The 17,395-nt window shown below is 47.4% G+C and overlaps 1 protein-coding gene across 2 annotated transcripts in view; it reads left to right on the plus strand.

Annotated features, from left to right (window-relative positions):
• SMYD2 (SET and MYND domain containing 2) overlaps nucleotides 1–13,752 on the plus strand; it is a 48,579-nt gene extending 34,827 nt beyond the window's left edge. For both annotated transcript variants that reach the window (XM_027612859.2, XM_027612860.1), the window contains 7 exons: nucleotides 1,787–1,854; nucleotides 4,427–4,529; nucleotides 7,068–7,178; nucleotides 7,855–7,975; nucleotides 8,932–9,106; nucleotides 11,094–11,202; nucleotides 13,308–13,752. In XM_027612859.2, coding sequence (XP_027468660.1) covers nucleotides 1,787–1,854; nucleotides 4,427–4,529; nucleotides 7,068–7,178; nucleotides 7,855–7,975; nucleotides 8,932–9,106; nucleotides 11,094–11,202; nucleotides 13,308–13,388 — 768 coding nt within the window. In that variant the 3' untranslated portion in view covers nucleotides 13,389–13,752. The remainder of the gene's footprint in view (nucleotides 1–1,786; nucleotides 1,855–4,426; nucleotides 4,530–7,067; nucleotides 7,179–7,854; nucleotides 7,976–8,931; nucleotides 9,107–11,093; nucleotides 11,203–13,307) is intronic.
• Nucleotides 13,753–17,395: the final 3,643 nt, after the last annotated feature.

Raw genomic sequence — 17,395 nt, forward strand, 5'->3', positions numbered from 1 at the left:
TCCGGACTTCAAAGGCTGTCCATTGTTCCAACCTGCAGCAATCTTTTTTTACATTGAAAATTGTAAATAATGATTGTAAATATGTTGAATTGCAAAAACCACAAATGAAACCCATCACAGCCTTTACTTCTCTGTGTGCCAAGATGTCTAAGCCTTTGACATTGGCCTTTTAATTTTATGGAAAATTACCTTATTAATATTCCTAGATCAAACAATTTCAGAGGAAAATGGTATAGGGTAAAACTCTTCTGTGTTTCTGAGAACTTTGCTGTCTGAATGTCTAGTCTGAACTCTGACTCCTGTTCTGCCACTCACTACTTATATGGCCTTGAGCAAGTTCTTAATCATTGACCACTCCCTGAGCCTCAGTTTCCACATCTGTAAAATGGGTTATGTCAGAGCAGTTTTGCAGATTTATGAGAGTAAATATGTAGCACCTAGCATAGGGCCTGGCCCAGAAGAAGTGCTCAGTGGATGCTAGTTTTAAAAAGCCCATCTGGTGGCCTGAAACGTACTCATGCAGTCTCTCCAGTATGGAAGAGCATGATTCCAGCCCATGGGGTGAAAGCAATCAGCCTGCGTGCCTCACACCCAGCCTCATAGCAGCTTGGCAGGAGCAGGGGTCTCAGCCTTTGCCACTGGCTTTGGGCAATTCACTGCTCCTCTTTGACTTCAGGTTCATCATTTGAAAAGTAAAAAGACTGAGCCCCCTTCCAGTTCTGAAATCTTAGATACAAAGGAAGAATACCCACTGAATTGTCTCCCAGTAGACCGGGTGTTCCTCGAGGCAGATTTTGGCCCGTTCATCCTTCTGTGCCCAGTGCCCAGCCTGTAAGGGTTCTCAGTGAATGTCGGTAGAAAGAATAAATTTAGGAAAAACATAAAACTGGGGATATACAGTCCTCATTTGTACCTGCTTGCTCTAGGTTAGATTTCCACAAGCGTGAGAGTTGCTCTTGGCATTTTTCAATGTAACATTTCTTTTTAAGGGTGAGAAAGTTGCCAGTGGTTTATATGGGCTGAGACGTGAAAGGTAGGTCTCTGTTCCTTAGCCTCACGCCCTTGGCCCCTCTGCCTCTCGAGGGCAATGGGCAGCAGTTAGATTAGCTGTGGCAGGGTTTTCCCATTTACCACCTCACCTCATGGGGTAGGTCCTGGATTAAGTGACTTCTTTTTTGTTAATGTTTTATTTACTGGAGTATAATTGACATACAATATTATGTTAGCTTCAGGTATACAACATAGTGATTCAGCATTGGTATACATTGAGAAATGGTCACTGCTCTTAAATCCAGTTATCATGTCACCTTACAAAGTTAATAAAATATTCTTGACTGTGTTCCCCATCCCATACATTACATCCTCATGGGTCATGGCTTCTTTTTTAACGGGAGAAAGTCAAGGACAGAGGGTCTCCGTGATGGGCTCAAGATCACACAGCCAATCTGTGGCATAATTGGGATTGGACTCCAGGTATCATAACTCCAAACCTCAGTCCTTGGAGCCTTCACAGCTGTGGTGGCCTCAGGCCACTGTGCGTAGGGGGGTAGGTCGGCTACACTAAGGGTGCTTCCTTCCTAACAATTCTGCTTTGGTTTACACACGAGATTGGTGGGTCACTTTTGTTTGAGCCAAGGATACCTTGGCCAAAAGGAAGGTTTTTACATCCCTAAACTGGAACGTCATCCTAGTTAACTTGTATGTAAAAGGTCAAAATTAAAGAATGATTTCTATGCAAAGAGAAGCTTCAGCTCACCTGTTTCTTTCTCACCCTTTCTCACTGCAGGTTAACTGTAATGGCTTCACAGTTGAAGATGAAGAGCTTTCTCATTTGGGATCAGCAATATTTCCCGAGTAGGCTGAGTTTGACTTTACTTCTTTTCTTTTTTACTTAACACTAATTAGATTTTTTTATTATTATTATTAAATAATCTACCTTAACTGCATGTGGCAGACATGAAACTCCAAGGGAATTAAGACACCTTTTTAATTCTGCCAGGTTTCAAAATATTTCCCATACATGTAAGGATCCAAAGGTAGTAGTAGTTAAGAGAACTGTTGCTTGTTAAGTCCTGCTAGGTATGGAGCTGTTATTAAAAGAGTATTTTATCGTGTGCATAGAAGGAACAGTTTGTACCCTGCTGAGAAATTTGCTTTTTGCACGTCTTTGGTTCTGGAAATCTTTGGGTTTCTTACACTCGAAGTGAAACACTAATTGCCAACCAAGAATTGGCCATAGGCTAATGCAGAGACAATATGAGCTGCTTCTACATCTGTTTGTTCTCGAAAAATATGAGTGTAGAAACAGCACAGTTGGGGAGGAAGACTCTGCTCAAGTAGCGAACTAGGAAAATTTCAGAGAACGACAGGATTTTTCTTCAGAAATAAGTAATTCAAGAAAGGCTGGCCAGCTGACAAATGGAGATCTTTATAGCTCTGACTGTCATGGATTTGCCAAAAACGGCTTTGCCGTGGTGTTTGATGGAACGGGTATTTTCAGAATGCTTCAGTTCCCTGAAATCCAGCCCTCACTCCACAGATGGAGCAAAGGAACCCTCCCTGCATCCCCTGTCTGAGTGAATCCACAGTGTAGATTGGCGAGGTTACTTAATATACACCACCCAAGCCTCTTGGGCTGAAGCGGAGAAAGGGGACACCCATGTGTTTTCCGTGGATGACGTGTGAGCTCCTGGTGTGTGTGTGTGTGTCGTCGCCGCCTGTATCTGCATGTCACCCGGGTCTGAAAGATAGAGAAGCACCTGTACAGACCCATGTCTCCTGGGCACCTGCCGTAGGCTTTTCCGGCCAGTGCAACCAAAAGTTTATTCACGTGATATTGTCCCCATGGCCAAAATGGTGTCCTCAGCCGTTTGGATTCTGATGGTGAGGAAAGAAGTGTCTTGGGGAGAAGCCCTTGGGAAAAGGAAGGAGAAACCGAGAGAGGCCATCAGACCCTCTTTAGAAGGCTCTTCCTGACAACTTCAGACCTGAAAGAACGTGTCTGCTCTCAGTGTTTTCCAGACTAAGAGCAAAGGTCAGAGTGGTATTGTCTTAGGTTTTACCCAGCCCAGTGATGGCAGAAAGGAGAATGACGATACCAAGGGCGTGAACTGTTTTAGGTTCTTTGCCTTGGTGAATTTCTTCCACCCTCATTGAAAGGATATCCAGGAGTCTGTCTTGAAATGAATTAATAGTTCTACAAAAGATTCTAGAAAGCAGCTTTTTCTTTAGTGACAACTTTCAGTGCATTTGTTTATCATATTCCTCGGGGCCTGATTGCCTGTCGGTAAGCCAAGTGGGCTGTGCTGCGTGGCGGGAGCGACCCTTCCTAAGGACAAGACAGGGGACTTGCTACGTGTTCTCCCAGTCCCGAGGCCAGCCACATAGCTCGCTCACTCAGGCCAGTAGCACCTGGGTGGCGGAAGAGGACCGCTCCCTGTTGTGCTCGGCAAACCCGGGCTAGCTCGCCCTCGTCGGGCCCTGCTGCCCTCGTCGGGCCCTGCTGCCCTCTGCTCTTTGGTACTGGGGCAACCAGGGGCGGGATTCTGGTTGCTGAGGGCTCAGGCAAATGACCCTGGCCACCAGAGCCATGTTGCATATGGATGTGCGTGGCCACCTGAGCCCCAGTTTCCGGGCAGTTTTAATCGGGGGAAAAAATCCCTTTGGGCAGAAATCACATCGGCATTGTGATTTCAAAGGCAGCATTTTCAGAGATCAAGCACTTTTTCCCTGTAGTTTAGAAATTTCTGTTCTCAGAACTTTGACCTTGATATAATCAGAAAGCTCCAAGCCCCTCACATAGGCGAGTCTCTCTGTCCTCTCCTCTGTCCCTGAAAAGCAGACAGTGACAGCGGGAGCAGTAATGTCCCAATTTTCCAGATGAAATCCAGGTGCAGAGAGAGAGGCAGCTGGGCTCCTCGGGGCCTCTCCGGGCACCCCAGGCCCTGCCCGAGGAGGCTGGCCTCTCCCACGGAGGTGGTTCCCCGACAGCTGAAGAAAACACGTTAGACATAATCCACGAACAGAAGAAGCCACTTGGAACCAGCACCGAGTCTGCCCTGCGCAGTGTCCAGTGGAGGAGCCGTTTGCACGGCCGCTGGGCTTTCAGTCCTTCATCCCACAGGAGGGAATGGTGGTGGGATTCATCGTTGCTGCTATTTTTATTGTTGTGTGGGTTTTTTTTTTTTTGGCCGAGATGTCACCATTTTGAATTGTGAATTTCGCTTTTCAATATTGTTAGAGACATTAGATATGATATAGATACAGGCAGGATAACCTCTTAGAATCTGATGGCCAACTATTAGATTGTTTTTTAAACATCCTACAAAGATCCCATTCCTGCAACTTACTAAGTAAATAGCCCAGGATTGCCCGATCAGTCTGTCCGCCTTCTTGAGAAAATTGGGTTTTCTCTTCTGATTGACAGCGTTGCATTGATGAATCATAGCTGTTGCCCCAATGTCATTGTGACCTACAAGGGGACCCTGGCAGAAGTAAGAGCTGTACAGGAGATCAGCCCAGGAGAAGAGGTGAGTGTGCGGCCGGTGGTGGCCGGGGCCGTGGGTTTCCGCCTGCGGTTTTACAGGGCAGTCTGGAAGATTCCGTGCGGCAGCACTGGGCAAGACGGGCTGGGAGTGAGCCCAGCAGCTGGACTGTTTCTGGCCTCGGGCCCTGCAGGTTAGTGATCAGGTTCATGACCCATGCCTTCGAGCCTCACGCTTTTGCCTTCCATTCGATGCTCCCCATTTCCGTCTGTGGCCAAGAAAAAACAGGAAAGAATAAATTTGAGCTGAGTCCCTTACAAAGATTGATAGAGATTTACAGAGAAAAAAACACTGCCAAAATGGGCACAGTGAAATTTTGGAAGCTCCTGAGCATCTCTGTATTTCTACCACCAAACAATGAATTTGAGCTCTTTTTTAATTAGCAAATTTTGGCCTGTTTTTCTCCCCCCAGAAGGTCAATACCATTGTTATCTGAAAGAGAGAAAAGCCAGCCCGGCAGTAGCTAAAGAGTTAAAACTCCAAATGGACACATCAGCCTTGCACATGCTGTCAATTCCACATCTGATCTCTAGAGAGATCATTTTTTAGGAATGCGGTTCAGGTAGCTGGCCGTACACACCGACAGGGTACGGGAGGCAGTCTGTGGCCAAGAGGCACCCTCCTAACTTAGGGACGCGGAGAAAGCCAGCTGTTCTGTCCCCTGCGCAGCGATGCCCTCCCCTTTCCCAGGCCCTGCCTCTGTGACCACCTTCTAAGATGCCTCCAGAAGGCTCCAAACGGCTGCTTGGCGAATCGCTAGAGGAGTGCTGTGTGTTCTTAAATAATAAACTCCCTAGCAAGGACACGTGAATTGGTAGGGAACATAATCACACATTCAATTTCAATTTAATCATCTTCAGTGCTATTTTAAGGTCCGTGTCTGGATAGCTTCAATTTTAAATGCAATGCTTGGTGTGCTAAACGATCAAGGCCTTGGCTTCTTCAGAAGCTGTTTACCAACCCACAGCCAAATGGGAACCCGAAGGCCGGGGCACAGATGAGACTTTCTGCCCTTCGCTTAATTCATCACGAAGAGAGTACCTTGTTTTCGGTTGGGGCATCTTGGTTTCCAGATACCTTGCGACTACGCTGATGCCCCTTTTGTTAAAATACACAGTCTCAGTGGGTCAGAATGTAAGTCACCAGGCTCCAGGCTCCCGTGGGGCCGGGTGGGGACTCCGCAGTCTGTCACTGAGAGAGGCTCAGCCTCGGCTTGCGCAGCAACACTGAGCGGCCTCTGTCGCCATCTTCTGGGCCCTTGTGTTTGTTGCGTGATGTGTCCATCCGTCCTGTCAAAGAAATGAGGAGGGAGGCCGTGTAGAGCTTGCTCCTGTTGGTTTGCCCTCCGCTGACAGATCGGAAATGCGGTAACCTCACGTCAGGCCAGTCAGTGCTTTGGGGGAGACTTGCCCTTCAAAGAGGGTGTCAGATGAGCCGCGAGGTCTACACTACTGCCCTTTGGGTTGGGAGCTTGGCTTGGTGGCGCCTGCAAGCACCCAGCCCTGTGCAAGTCCCCCCTGCCTGCCTGCCCGTGCCCGAGGTTACTGGCACGCTAACGGCTTTGTGACATCCATCTGTTCGTTCAGACATTTGCCTGATGGTGTGGGATGAGCAGCGAGTGCCGTCCCAGTGAGTAGATAATGGGCAGTTAAATGCCGGGCTCCTCCATATGCTCTAAGTCCCGGTTATAGACCCTGTTAGAAAAAACCAAGGACGGGAGGACCCAGCGAGCCCAAAGGCAAGACTTTTCCAAGTTCTCTGGCCCAGCTGGGTAAGGCAGCAGCATGCTGGTGTCCTAGAGGCTGTGTCTTCCCTCTGCGGACGTGCCCCAGCCTGCCCGGCCCAACTTCTTGCTCCCTTGCCAGCTGAGTGCAGATGTGTCCCTGCCTCCCCTCCACCCAGCAAGGCGTTCAAGCCGGCCCAAGCTGTGAAAGAAACGAGGCTGAAGGAGGGCTGCGCAGACACAGACCCCGGCCAGTCTCAAGGATGAGTCGGGTCTGTGCATCTCCATGTGACGGGGCCATGCCCTTGCTGGGCATGCTTTCAGGCCTCCCCATTTACTGTTCTTGGGACTCCTTGATTCTCTAGAAGGCGGGAAGAGAGAACCTTTCTCTCCAGCACAAGGAGGGGGACAAAACTAGGGGATTGCTGACTTAAAAGAATTCGGGGTTTTGTTTTATTTTTTTTAAGATTTTATTTATTTGACAGAGAGAGAGACAGCGAGAGAGGGAACACAAGCAGGGGGAGTGAGAGAGGGAGAAGCAGGCTTCCCGCTGAGCAGGGAGCCCAATGCGGGACTCAATCCCAGCACCCTGGGATCATGACCTGAGCCCAAGGCAGACACTTAATGACTGAGCCACCCAGGCACCCCAAGAATTCGGGGTTTTAAAGGGAAGAGCCATCTCCCCAGCTGTGGCCCTCCTCGGGGCCCATCCCTGTGAGTGTTTGCAGAGCCCCCCAGGAAGGAGAAGGAGCCAACGTACCTGAGGCAGACAGCATTGTCCACTCTTTGGACCCCCTTAGGTATTCACCAGCTACATTGACCTCCTGTACCCCACAGAAGACAGGAACGACCGGCTAAGAGATTCTTACTTCTTTACCTGCCAGTGCCAGGAGTGCACCACCAAAGACAAGGTAGGCCCCCGATCGGGTAAAGGTGCTGACTGTACCCTGCACCTCAGGACCTTGGTACCAGTCGAGTGCCCTGTCTGCCTGGGGCGTCTCCTCCTACGCTTTAAACCCATTTTACTAAGACAGCTAGAGGGAAATCAAGTTACACCAGGTCTCTGTTCAAACCCAGATCCTCACAGCTGATGAAAACATTTGCATTACACCATACAGTTAAGAGAAGGATTTGCCAAATTGCTGTTTCTTGGAAAGAAATGGCTGCTCAGAAAAGAGCGGAGGGGAAAAGCACATGAAAGTAATTTTCAGGCTTTCCAGCCTGTTCATCAGAATATGGAAAATTTTCTCTGGTATTACCCATGTTCTTTTGGCCATGCTCCCCCTTCTCATTCTGTTCTCTTGATTCATAGATGTGTGAACCCACAGATCTGCCCATAGAAAACATATTCTAAGTGTCCTGCCTAGATAAGGATTGTCTAGAAAATTCATACTTTGTTTGTTGTAAAAAGGTATTGGAGTACTGAATTTCTTAGATCCAGTGCCTGATTTCCTTGCATTCTTCTGCAACTTTAGAATGGGCAAGCCCCTATCTTTGCATGGGAAAGTAGACTATTTGAGAGGTTTTCCCCCCTCAGTGTAGTTTCCGTGGGAGGTAACACCTTGCACCTGTGGACATCTCCCTCAGGATAAGGCCAAGGTGGAAATCCGGAAGCTCAGTGATCCCCCAAAGGCAGAAACTATCCGTGACATGGTCAGATATGCACGCAACGTCATCGAGGAGTTCCGGAAGGCCAAGCACTACAAATATATCCTTTACAACTGTCCAGAAGCTTACTGCCCCTCACCTGCAGGAAGTGCCGGAGAGCTGGGAGGAGGGAGTGGAAGAAGGGTGGGCCTAGGATTCTGAACGTGAAAGGAGGAATGTCTCCTGGCAGATGTGGACAGAGTAACTGACTGCCCGTGACTTTGTGTCAGCCGCATCCAAGTTGTGTAGTGTTGATTTCATCTGACTTCTTGTTTCACTAGTGTGGTCAGGAGCTGGATGTGGTAGAAGAGTTTTATGGTCAAAAGCCATGAAGGAGAGTTCCTTGAAGGCCCGCATTGCTTGGGTGTTGGACTCTAGGCAAGCACAGTACTGAGGGCTTTGCCTATTATTGCCATCCCCGTGTAACAGATGGGAACAGACGCTTAGATAGCAAGCAATGTACCCAAGGGACAGAGCTCACCAGGATTTTTGCCCCAGGTCTGCTGACTACCATAATCCATATTCTTAACCACTACATTACAGCATTTTCTTAGGTTGAAAAGGCATCACATTTACACTGGGGGAAGAACTAAAAGCAGCAGAGGAAATTGAGAGAGGCACAATTTTTTTCCCCCTCAGTCTAAAATTTAAAGAACTTTCCCATAGTGGGGACTTCTTCCTTAAAAATGCTTCAACTGAAGTGCTGAGCTTGGGTGAATGAGGTTGAAGATTTGTGATCCTAAATATTGTTTACAGCTGAACCGAGGGTCTGTTCCCTGTGGCTAAAATTTTTCAATTGTTCAGTAGTTGAGGTCTTCAGTTTTTCCTGTAGTTTGTTTCTTTAAGAAAAATATTCTTGAAGAAAAAATATTTTCCTTTCACTTTTGCTTGGCTTTCTGTAATTTACTTTTTCAGAGGGTGACGGTAGGGGCAGAGTGGATGGAATAATTCCTTGAACCCAACCCTGGGCAGTCTCCCAAGTCACCAGAGCCTGTGGTTCCCTTGACTCCAGAGCACCCCCTAGTGAGCTGCTGGAGATCTGCGAGCTCAGCCAGGAGAAGATGGGCTCCGTGTTTGAGGACAGCAACGTGTACATGCTGCACATGATGTACCAGGCCATGGGCGTCTGCCTGTACATGCAGGACTGGGAAGGAGCCCTCCGATACGGACAAAAAATCATTAAGCCCTACAGGTGATTGCAATGGCTGTTCTCATGATCTTAGCAGGGACTGGAATTTGGTGATTTGGAATGCTGTTTTTGTTTTCTGACTGTCCTGTGTTGGAACATGCCTAGAACAGCTTTCCCATTCTGCAGCCACACCTGGAAGCACAGGTGCAGGCTGCTGTTCCCTCTGCCGTTTGGAAGAGACACCTGTGGAGGCAGGCTGAGGTTATGAAGGGGGTGCGGGGCAAGAGCCCTGCCAGGACCTGTCCAGGGTGCTGTAGCCAAAGTGGTTAATTCCCATCAGTATTAAGAAGCCACCATCGTGTTTGTTTTCTGTCCCATGCCTTCCAAGTTAAATACACTTACTCATTGGTAAGTGGTGGTCTCACATCCCTGCTTTTCCATCGTTAGTCACACCATCCCCTTTTTGTGCTTTTGGAAATTGCAGCCCAATTTGCAAATGGGGACATGCTAGGACCATTGTGTTGGCTCTGGTTATCCATTATCCCCCACCTCCCACCCCTAGCTCTGAATAAAGCAAGTTGGATTTTAACTTACGGTAATAGTGGATATCAGCCCCGGGGAAGTTTCCTGTCGAGAGGGTTTTTAAACCTTAAAGTGTGTGACAGATGGAGGCTGTGGCAGTGTCCTCCGGCTCTGATTAGCCATTTCAGAGCTGGGATGACCTAGATCTTATCAGTGGGGCCCTTGTTAAACACATTCACATTGTACATTTACAGGGTCTCCCTAAGACCCAAGTGGCCCAGAATCTCTGGGCATTAGACCTGAGATCCCTGTGCCCCCAGAAACACCCCAGGTGTCTCTCATGGATTTGAGAAGCCCTCAGTACTCCCTCCTGTTCTAAGGTTGGGGACTGTAAAGTTTGTGTCCCTTCTGGATTTCCAGGCCTTCCACTTACCCTGCCTTGCCCGGATTAGCCATCAGGGGGCGCTCAAGGGAAGCCAACTCCTAAAATCTGCTCTTGGAAATAATTTGCTACATCAGAGGCTCTCAAAGCCTGTCTTCTTCCTGGGGTGGGTGAGAAAAGCCTCTGGTCTTATGCAGACTGCCCTCTGTGAGATCTGGAGGGAAGGGATGAGAGAGACAAAGAATGAGATCATCTTAGCTTTGTGGTCCCTCTCCCAGCAGGGCCTTGCTCTCCTGGACCCTTCCTTAGCTTGCTGAGCTCTCCTGGAGGCCAGCTCTGGCCTTCTGTGGGGCCCCTGGGGCCATGGCTTCTTCTAAGCAGCATGATGCCGCCTGCCCAGGAATACAGCTAGAATGTGCCTCTTCTAGATGGTTTTTGAGGGTAGAGCAGTACAAACCAGTCTGTAAATCAACACCTACCCACACACGCATTCTCTCTCCCCACATCCGCTCTCACCCGTGAGCTGTCTCCTGGTCTCTTTCCCTGGCAGGCCCTAGCCATCAGCCTTGTGAAAACCGGAGAGAGAACACCTGCTGTATATAAAGCCCTCTCCTGGACAGCAGAAAGCTTGCCTAAGGAGAAGGTGTTCTCCTGACTTCAGAGAGCTGGCAGCTTTGCTAAACCAACTGATACCATAGAGTGTGACAGAAAGCTGGGGTCTTGAGACACACGGGTGTGTGGATGTTTAGATGTACTGTCTTTTTAATATGAGGGGATAAGCCTGGTGTTTTCATAAATAGGGGCTTCATTTTAAAAGATGTTTTCCCAGTGCTCTGCTCTGGGTACACCAAAACAAGAATCTGGGACTGGGATTGGATGTCGTGTTTATCGATGTTTTTGTGTAGGATTTCCCCTGCAGTTTTTCTGTAGCTTTTCAGAAACACAAACTGCGTGAAAGGAAGAGCCTCTGGGATGCTTAGGGTTGAGCCATCCACACTTGCCCCCCCGCACCTGCTAGGGCTCAGAGGAGTCTGGCTGTGGTGGGGAGTGGGCCATGGGCTCAGCAGCCATGGGCTCGCTGTGCCTGGTCTGCAGGCTGCTTGGGAGCTTTTGTCAAGTGGCCTGTTACCTTCTCTCTTGCTGCAGCAAGCACTACCCTCTGTACTCCCTCAACGTGGCCTCCATGTGGCTGAAGCTGGGGAGGCTGTACATGGGCCTGGAAGACAAAGCTGCTGGAGAGAAAGCCCTGAAGAAGGTATGTCTGCAGTGTGGGGCTGGGGGGCCCGGCGCCCCATGGCTCCTTTTTCCTTCATCCCCTGCCTTCCCACCTGATAGCACCGAGTGACTGAAGTCCTAGAGACTTGACCGGCTCTTGAGCCACCTCTGGTCAGAGAGGTGGGCGGGGGCAGACTGGGCAGGTCAGAGTAGGGCAAGTGATTGAGCCTTTGCCTTGTCTGCACCCAGGCCCTCCCACAGGAAGGGGTGCGCCCATCGAGAGGGGCTGGCTGCCCTTCTGGGCACAGCCCATGACTGGGGAAAAGGGGGTACCGCCCCCATCCCACGTGAAGCCCTGGAAGTGGACAGAGGCCACGGGGTGGGTCAGAAGACCGTGGTGAGGGAATCTTCCATTTGTCTGTCCTTCGGATTATAATTATGCAGTTGGAGTTTCTAAAATGTACTTAACAACCATCTTCACTGTTCATCCAGTACCAGTTACATGCCAGGACCTTCATGTGTGTTTTTTCTTTTAATTTCTTACAAAAATGAGATAGATTTTCCTGATGGAAAAATTGAGATTCCTACAGGCTGAGGCCTTCCTTCAGACTGGGGTCTTTCTGAGTTGAAAGCGTCCGTTCCACTTGCCCAGGCTGTGGCCCACACCCGGGGCAGACCAGGCCACTGGGCAGTGTTGGCCTCCCTCGGTGTCCACAGCTGCCCTGTGTGGGCGATGGCGCAGGGCCCTGACCTGATACCTGATCAGAGCTCAGAATCACCATCCTGAATATTGGTTCTCGTTGTTCTTTATGTAGAAGTTAGCAGTTGATGAAATGTAATCTTTGAGACAGTCTGTTGAGTCCTATAAGAGAATGTCTGTGAAAGTTAGGGCCAGATTCCCTGTCTCTTCCTAGTAGACTACTCGGGAAGACGGTATAAGGTCCCACATCCCAAATGGAAGGGTCTGGGCCCGACTAGGCCACAAGTGTGACCTCAGTATAAACTTTTCTGTTTTTAAACCATAGAATTTACCTCCTCAGACAACAGATTTACTCTTTTGCTGAATTGAGGGAAAACTGACCAGTTGGGTCACAGCTGCAAGGTGCTGGTAGGTAATGAGGTACAAGATCAGCGAAGGACACAGGAGATCTGAGCAAGGAGCGGGAGTGATGTACATAGAGGGGCCGGAGCAGGGGAGGCATTTGAAACAGGACGTTCCTGAAGGCTCACACTGTTCTTTGGCCTGCCTCCTGTTGGTTTGAGATCTATGAAGTGAATGGTATAAATGAAAGGATTGTCCATCAGAGTCACAGGCCATCAAAACTTCCCTGTTTGGAGAGTGGAAATAATTTTTCTATCTGTAAGTAATATAGTTGAATACAAAAAAGCAAAAATAAACGTGCAGGTAACATTTGGGATATGCTTCCTATATGTCGGACCCTATTCTAAACACTTTGTGTACTAACAACTCTGAGAGGTAGGCCTCATTCCTGTTTTGCAGATGAGGAAAATGAGGCACAGAATAGTTAAGCAAGTTGCCCAAGGTCACACAGTGAGGAAATGATGGAGCCCGTGGCAACTCTTCCACTTTATATTGCCCAGTTGTGAAGAAGCCTTATTATAAATATGTTCTCTCCAGCTTCCTCACAGGAAACCTGCAACTACTTTTAAGTTTTTTTTTTAAGAATATGCATTACAAGGAAAACACGTGCTTTTTGAAGGGGAAGGACGGTTTCATCATGTCTTACGGATTAGTGGTGTGAACTAAAATCAGAATAGGTTTGGTGTGAAGTTCTCTGTTCCAGCACCACCTGTTTACTTGGTTGAGCACAGCCAAATAATTCTATCCCTAAAGCATTTCTTACTGCAGTCTCTGGGATGTCATGAAATCAATTTCTCTATCATTTCTTCAGCTAGAGTAGAATAATGTTTTATTCAGTGGTACAGACTGGATGACTAGTTGGTTAGCAGATAATCTTGTCTACTTAAAAAGAAAAAAAGCTAGGCTCTGGAGGAGAACGGGGCTCTAATTTGTCCTGTGCCTTGAAGCGGAGCAGTCTTGGCTGAGGTTACGTTGGCCCCGGGTGCGGTCGAAGGGGACTGCCTCCAGGCTCTCAACTCTTCACTTGTCTCTTTCTCTCCTAGGCTATCGCCATCATGGAAGTGGCTCACGGCAAAGATCATCCATACATTTCTGAGATCAAACAGGAAATTGAAAGCCACTGAAACTACGCCAACACGTTCGTTTTTATTTAAATGCTAGTGCAGAAGCCTTCAAGAATTTGAATATTTCCAGGTGTACACATGACTCCTGCATTTCTGTAAAATCGCTGGAATGAAAACACCTACACGCCCTTAAACCTCACACATGGCTTACCTGAACTTGGTCTTAATCTTTACTCTTAGTACCAAAATAATTTCTGAATGCTTTCATTGCCCTAAGAGATAATGACATGGTTTCATTTGTTATCCTAGACTTTGGACAGATTGAGTTTTAAAAGAATGTGGTTATTTTTCCCTTCATGCCTATTATAATGTTCTGAACACACTGGAATGATGAAGGAGAATAAAAAAGGTAACGGTATTTGAAGTTTGTCTTTTCTTCTGTCTGTGGGGAGGAGCTCACCGTGGCGGTGGGAGCTGGGTCCAGGAGGGGCAATCACCCCCGCTCTGCATCGGGGGTCAGCCTACACTGGCTCTCAGGGCTCAGTGACCTTGGAGGAAGAAAGAAGGTGCAATGAAGTGACCTGAGTGCCCCACCCTGGCAGGGGAATGCGGCTGTTTTGAGTCTTCGGTCTAGTATCTGAAATCCCTTTAATGCATAAAGGTGCCTTGCTTCACTTTCTTGGCTCCACCCCCCTCCCCCCCATCTGTCTTGAAAGCTGACTTTCCATTCCTTATTCTGTTGATTGTTCTCATGCAGGACTCTCCTTGTTTGGAAGCCCTCCAGGGTAAGCTGGAGAAGGAAAAAAAAATTTTTTTTCCTTACCAACTCTGTGTTATTGAGCAAACACTGATCTGTCCCTGAGTGGCCAGGAGGAATTCGGCTTCCCACAGCCCGGAGGGCAGCAACCTGGGCGCTGTTTGCTAGCAACCGCCGCAGAGGACCCGACCCAGCCCGCCTGCACCCCCTGGGACGCCCTGTTTCCTGGAGGAGGTTCCTGCAGTCCAAAGAGAGGAACTTCCCCACTGGTAATAATTAAAGCCTGCTGGAGTTTACACTTGAGCGTTCCTCCATATTCATGAGCTGCAAGCAGCTCAGCTGCAATTCGGTACATTATCCTTCCGGCCTCATCGACACACACCCCCGTGCACACATCTCAGACGTACACGCGTGTCTCACACACACGGTTAACTGCACACACGGGGGATTCAGCAGGCAGAATGCATTCTTGTTCAGTTAAGTGCGATAAGATGCTTCTTGAACACCTACTGTGTGCAAAACACTGTATCTCTCTCCAAGAGCGGAGAGATGAGCATCCTGCCTCCAGGGAGTTTAGTGTTTGAAGAATGCTAATTGACTCTGTAGTTAAGCCTAAAAGCAGCTTAGCGCCCCCCCCCCCCCCCCCCCGCACCTCTGTAGGTTTTATAAATGTTAGGAAAGTAATATTTTCTCAAAAAATGTAAATAATACTGGAAAAAAGCTGTTCTTCTTCTCCAGTCCGATTCTCCAGAGGTGAGCCCTGGAAACCATGTGCTGATGTGGTCCCAGTTCCCCCCATGCCCATGTAAGGTACATACGGAAACAGATGAGAAAAACAAAGGCAGAATGGCCACTGACCTATTATTTCGTGATCTCTGACTTAACAAGATGGACCTCTTTTCATTCCAGCATTTGCAGATTTGCTTCATCCTTTTCAGAGTCAGAACATTGCACTGAATGTGTCATAATTTACTCATTCTCTTTATGGACACGTGCTTTTTTCTGGGTTGCTGTTATTTTGAACAGTGCCACAAGGCACAGTCTTCGATGTAGAAATTTGCTCTCAGGTGGCACCATTTTGGGGGCTGGATTCCTAGAAGTGGAATTTCAGGATCCAGTAGTGAAAACTTTTAAAATTTGATTAATTTTGGCCCATTTCCTTTTTTAAAAAACTGCCTCAGGTACCAAGAAGATAGAGTGTTTATCGACTCACAGAAGAAAAACAGGAATTCCTAAATACAGGAGAAAGTGCCCCATCTTATTAATAAATGCAGAGCAAACAATTCACACAGATTGGCAAAACAATTTCAAACAGTGTGGTGTTACGACGGTAGAGGAAAACAAATGCTACATTCACAGCCATTGCCTATCTTGCTAATCATGTCTCATTATTAAAGATTTTATTAGTGGGGGGAGGGGCATGGGAAGAGGGAGACTCTTAAGCAGACTCCCCACTGAGCACAGAGCTCACTGCAGGGCTCCATCTCAGGACCCTGAGATCATGACCTGAACTGAAATCGAGAGTCGGGTATTTAGCCGACTGAGCCACCCAGGCACCCCTCTCATAATAATTTATAAGAGCTCAAAATGTATTTTGGGGTATTAGCTCTTTGCCACGTCCTGAAAATATTTTTCCACTGGTTGACCATTTATTTTTCATGACACTTGCTGTAGAAAGTTTTCATCATTAAATGAAGAAAATGTTTTCATTTTTAAATGAAGAAAGGAAATAATTTTTTAAGTCTTTGTTTTATCTGGAATCATTTAATAAGAAGAGATCCAATTGTACTCTTTAAAATTTTTAATTTTCAAAATCGCTAGCCACTACAGTAGCATCATTTACTGATTTGTTTTCCTCTGCTGATCAGAAATGGTCCCATTATCGTTCCCTTAAGATTTAGGTTTATTTCTGTATTCTCAATTATTGTGGCACTGCAGAACTTTTAGTATCTAGTAGAGCTAGTCTTCTGTGTTCTCTTGACTTGTTCTGACCATTCTCCCACATTGAGCCCCCCCCGGCCCTTGAGCATCGCTTGGCCAAGCCTGCTCATGGCCTTTCCCTCCTTCCTCCCCAAAAGTGCTGTTCGGTATTTATTAGAATTGCATTAGAGTGAGTGGTACACAGAGCACTGACCTCTCCATAACGCAAGTCTTTCTATCCAAGAATGTGGTGAGTTTATCGATTTGTCTCTTTTGCCTCAAAATGGTTAGGCTTTGTTTATATAGGTCCGACACATTGATCTTCATTCCTAGATTTTATGTTTTCTACAGCTGTTATGAATGAGCTCTCTTCTTCCGTCATGGTTAACTGGTAAGTCAGATAACGTTTTCCCATTTATTATCAAGATGTAAAATCACAAAATAGAAGTATTTGATCCTGCTTTTGTCCTTTCATTGCATGTCCGTGTATGTTTTCCTTATATTTACGTTTTGCTCTCTGGGTTTACCTCCCTTAAAAAATTTCCTTCCTCAGCTCACAGTCTGGAGATAAACCAGGCTACTGGTGGTTACTGTTTATCTCAAAATTATACGATAAGACTTTTTTCTGTTATCCAAAGAAAATAAACTGAGTCCGTGTACTTAGTCCATGAAAGAGAAAACAAATGAGCATATGTACCTTTTCTCTTTCCATTCTGCTTCTCCCCATTTCCACGGGCACTTTGTGTATTACCATTTTTGTAATTGTTTTGTTGCCCCCGTCAACACATACACAGAATTATTTCTATGTTTAATGCGATGTGCTCACCATTCCCTCTCACCCCAGAGTGGCTCACGGGATTCTCACTTACGTGGTGTGAAGTACGCTGGGACCTCAGTGGGTAGACTCCCTGTGGAGGTCCAGGAGGGTAAATGGGTTAACACAGAAGTGGATCTATTGCCCTGTTACTCCTCGAAGACACAGTGTCCACCCTCATCACCAGGGGTTCACTGGGGTTTCACGGGGGATGTCTCCGGCAGGTGATGGGCTGAAAATATGGGCAGGGCCGCCTTCTTAAAACCTAGACAGGAGCTGCTGAAGGATAAACCAAGGACGGGGGTATCCCAGAGCAGCCTAGGGCCTGCTGTTTCCACGTGGACAGTCCAGGGTCTGAGGAAGTGACAGCTGGGGGAAGGGACTTGGCATCTGATAAGGGTTATCACGGCACTGGTGGGAAAGATCCCTTTCTATGTATTTTTCACTCCAAGTGATTGACCTTGGTAGTTTTTTTTTTTTTTTTTTTTAATAACCATGACACAACTTTGGAAATTTCAAACTAATTCTTCAGTATGATCGAGTTATACAGAAATAAGTGGGTAGAAATAAACGGGC

Source organism: Zalophus californianus, chromosome 10 (assembly GCF_009762305.2).
Source record: "Zalophus californianus isolate mZalCal1 chromosome 10, mZalCal1.pri.v2, whole genome shotgun sequence".
In the NCBI taxonomy this organism is placed as follows: Eukaryota; Metazoa; Chordata; class Mammalia; order Carnivora; family Otariidae; genus Zalophus; species Zalophus californianus.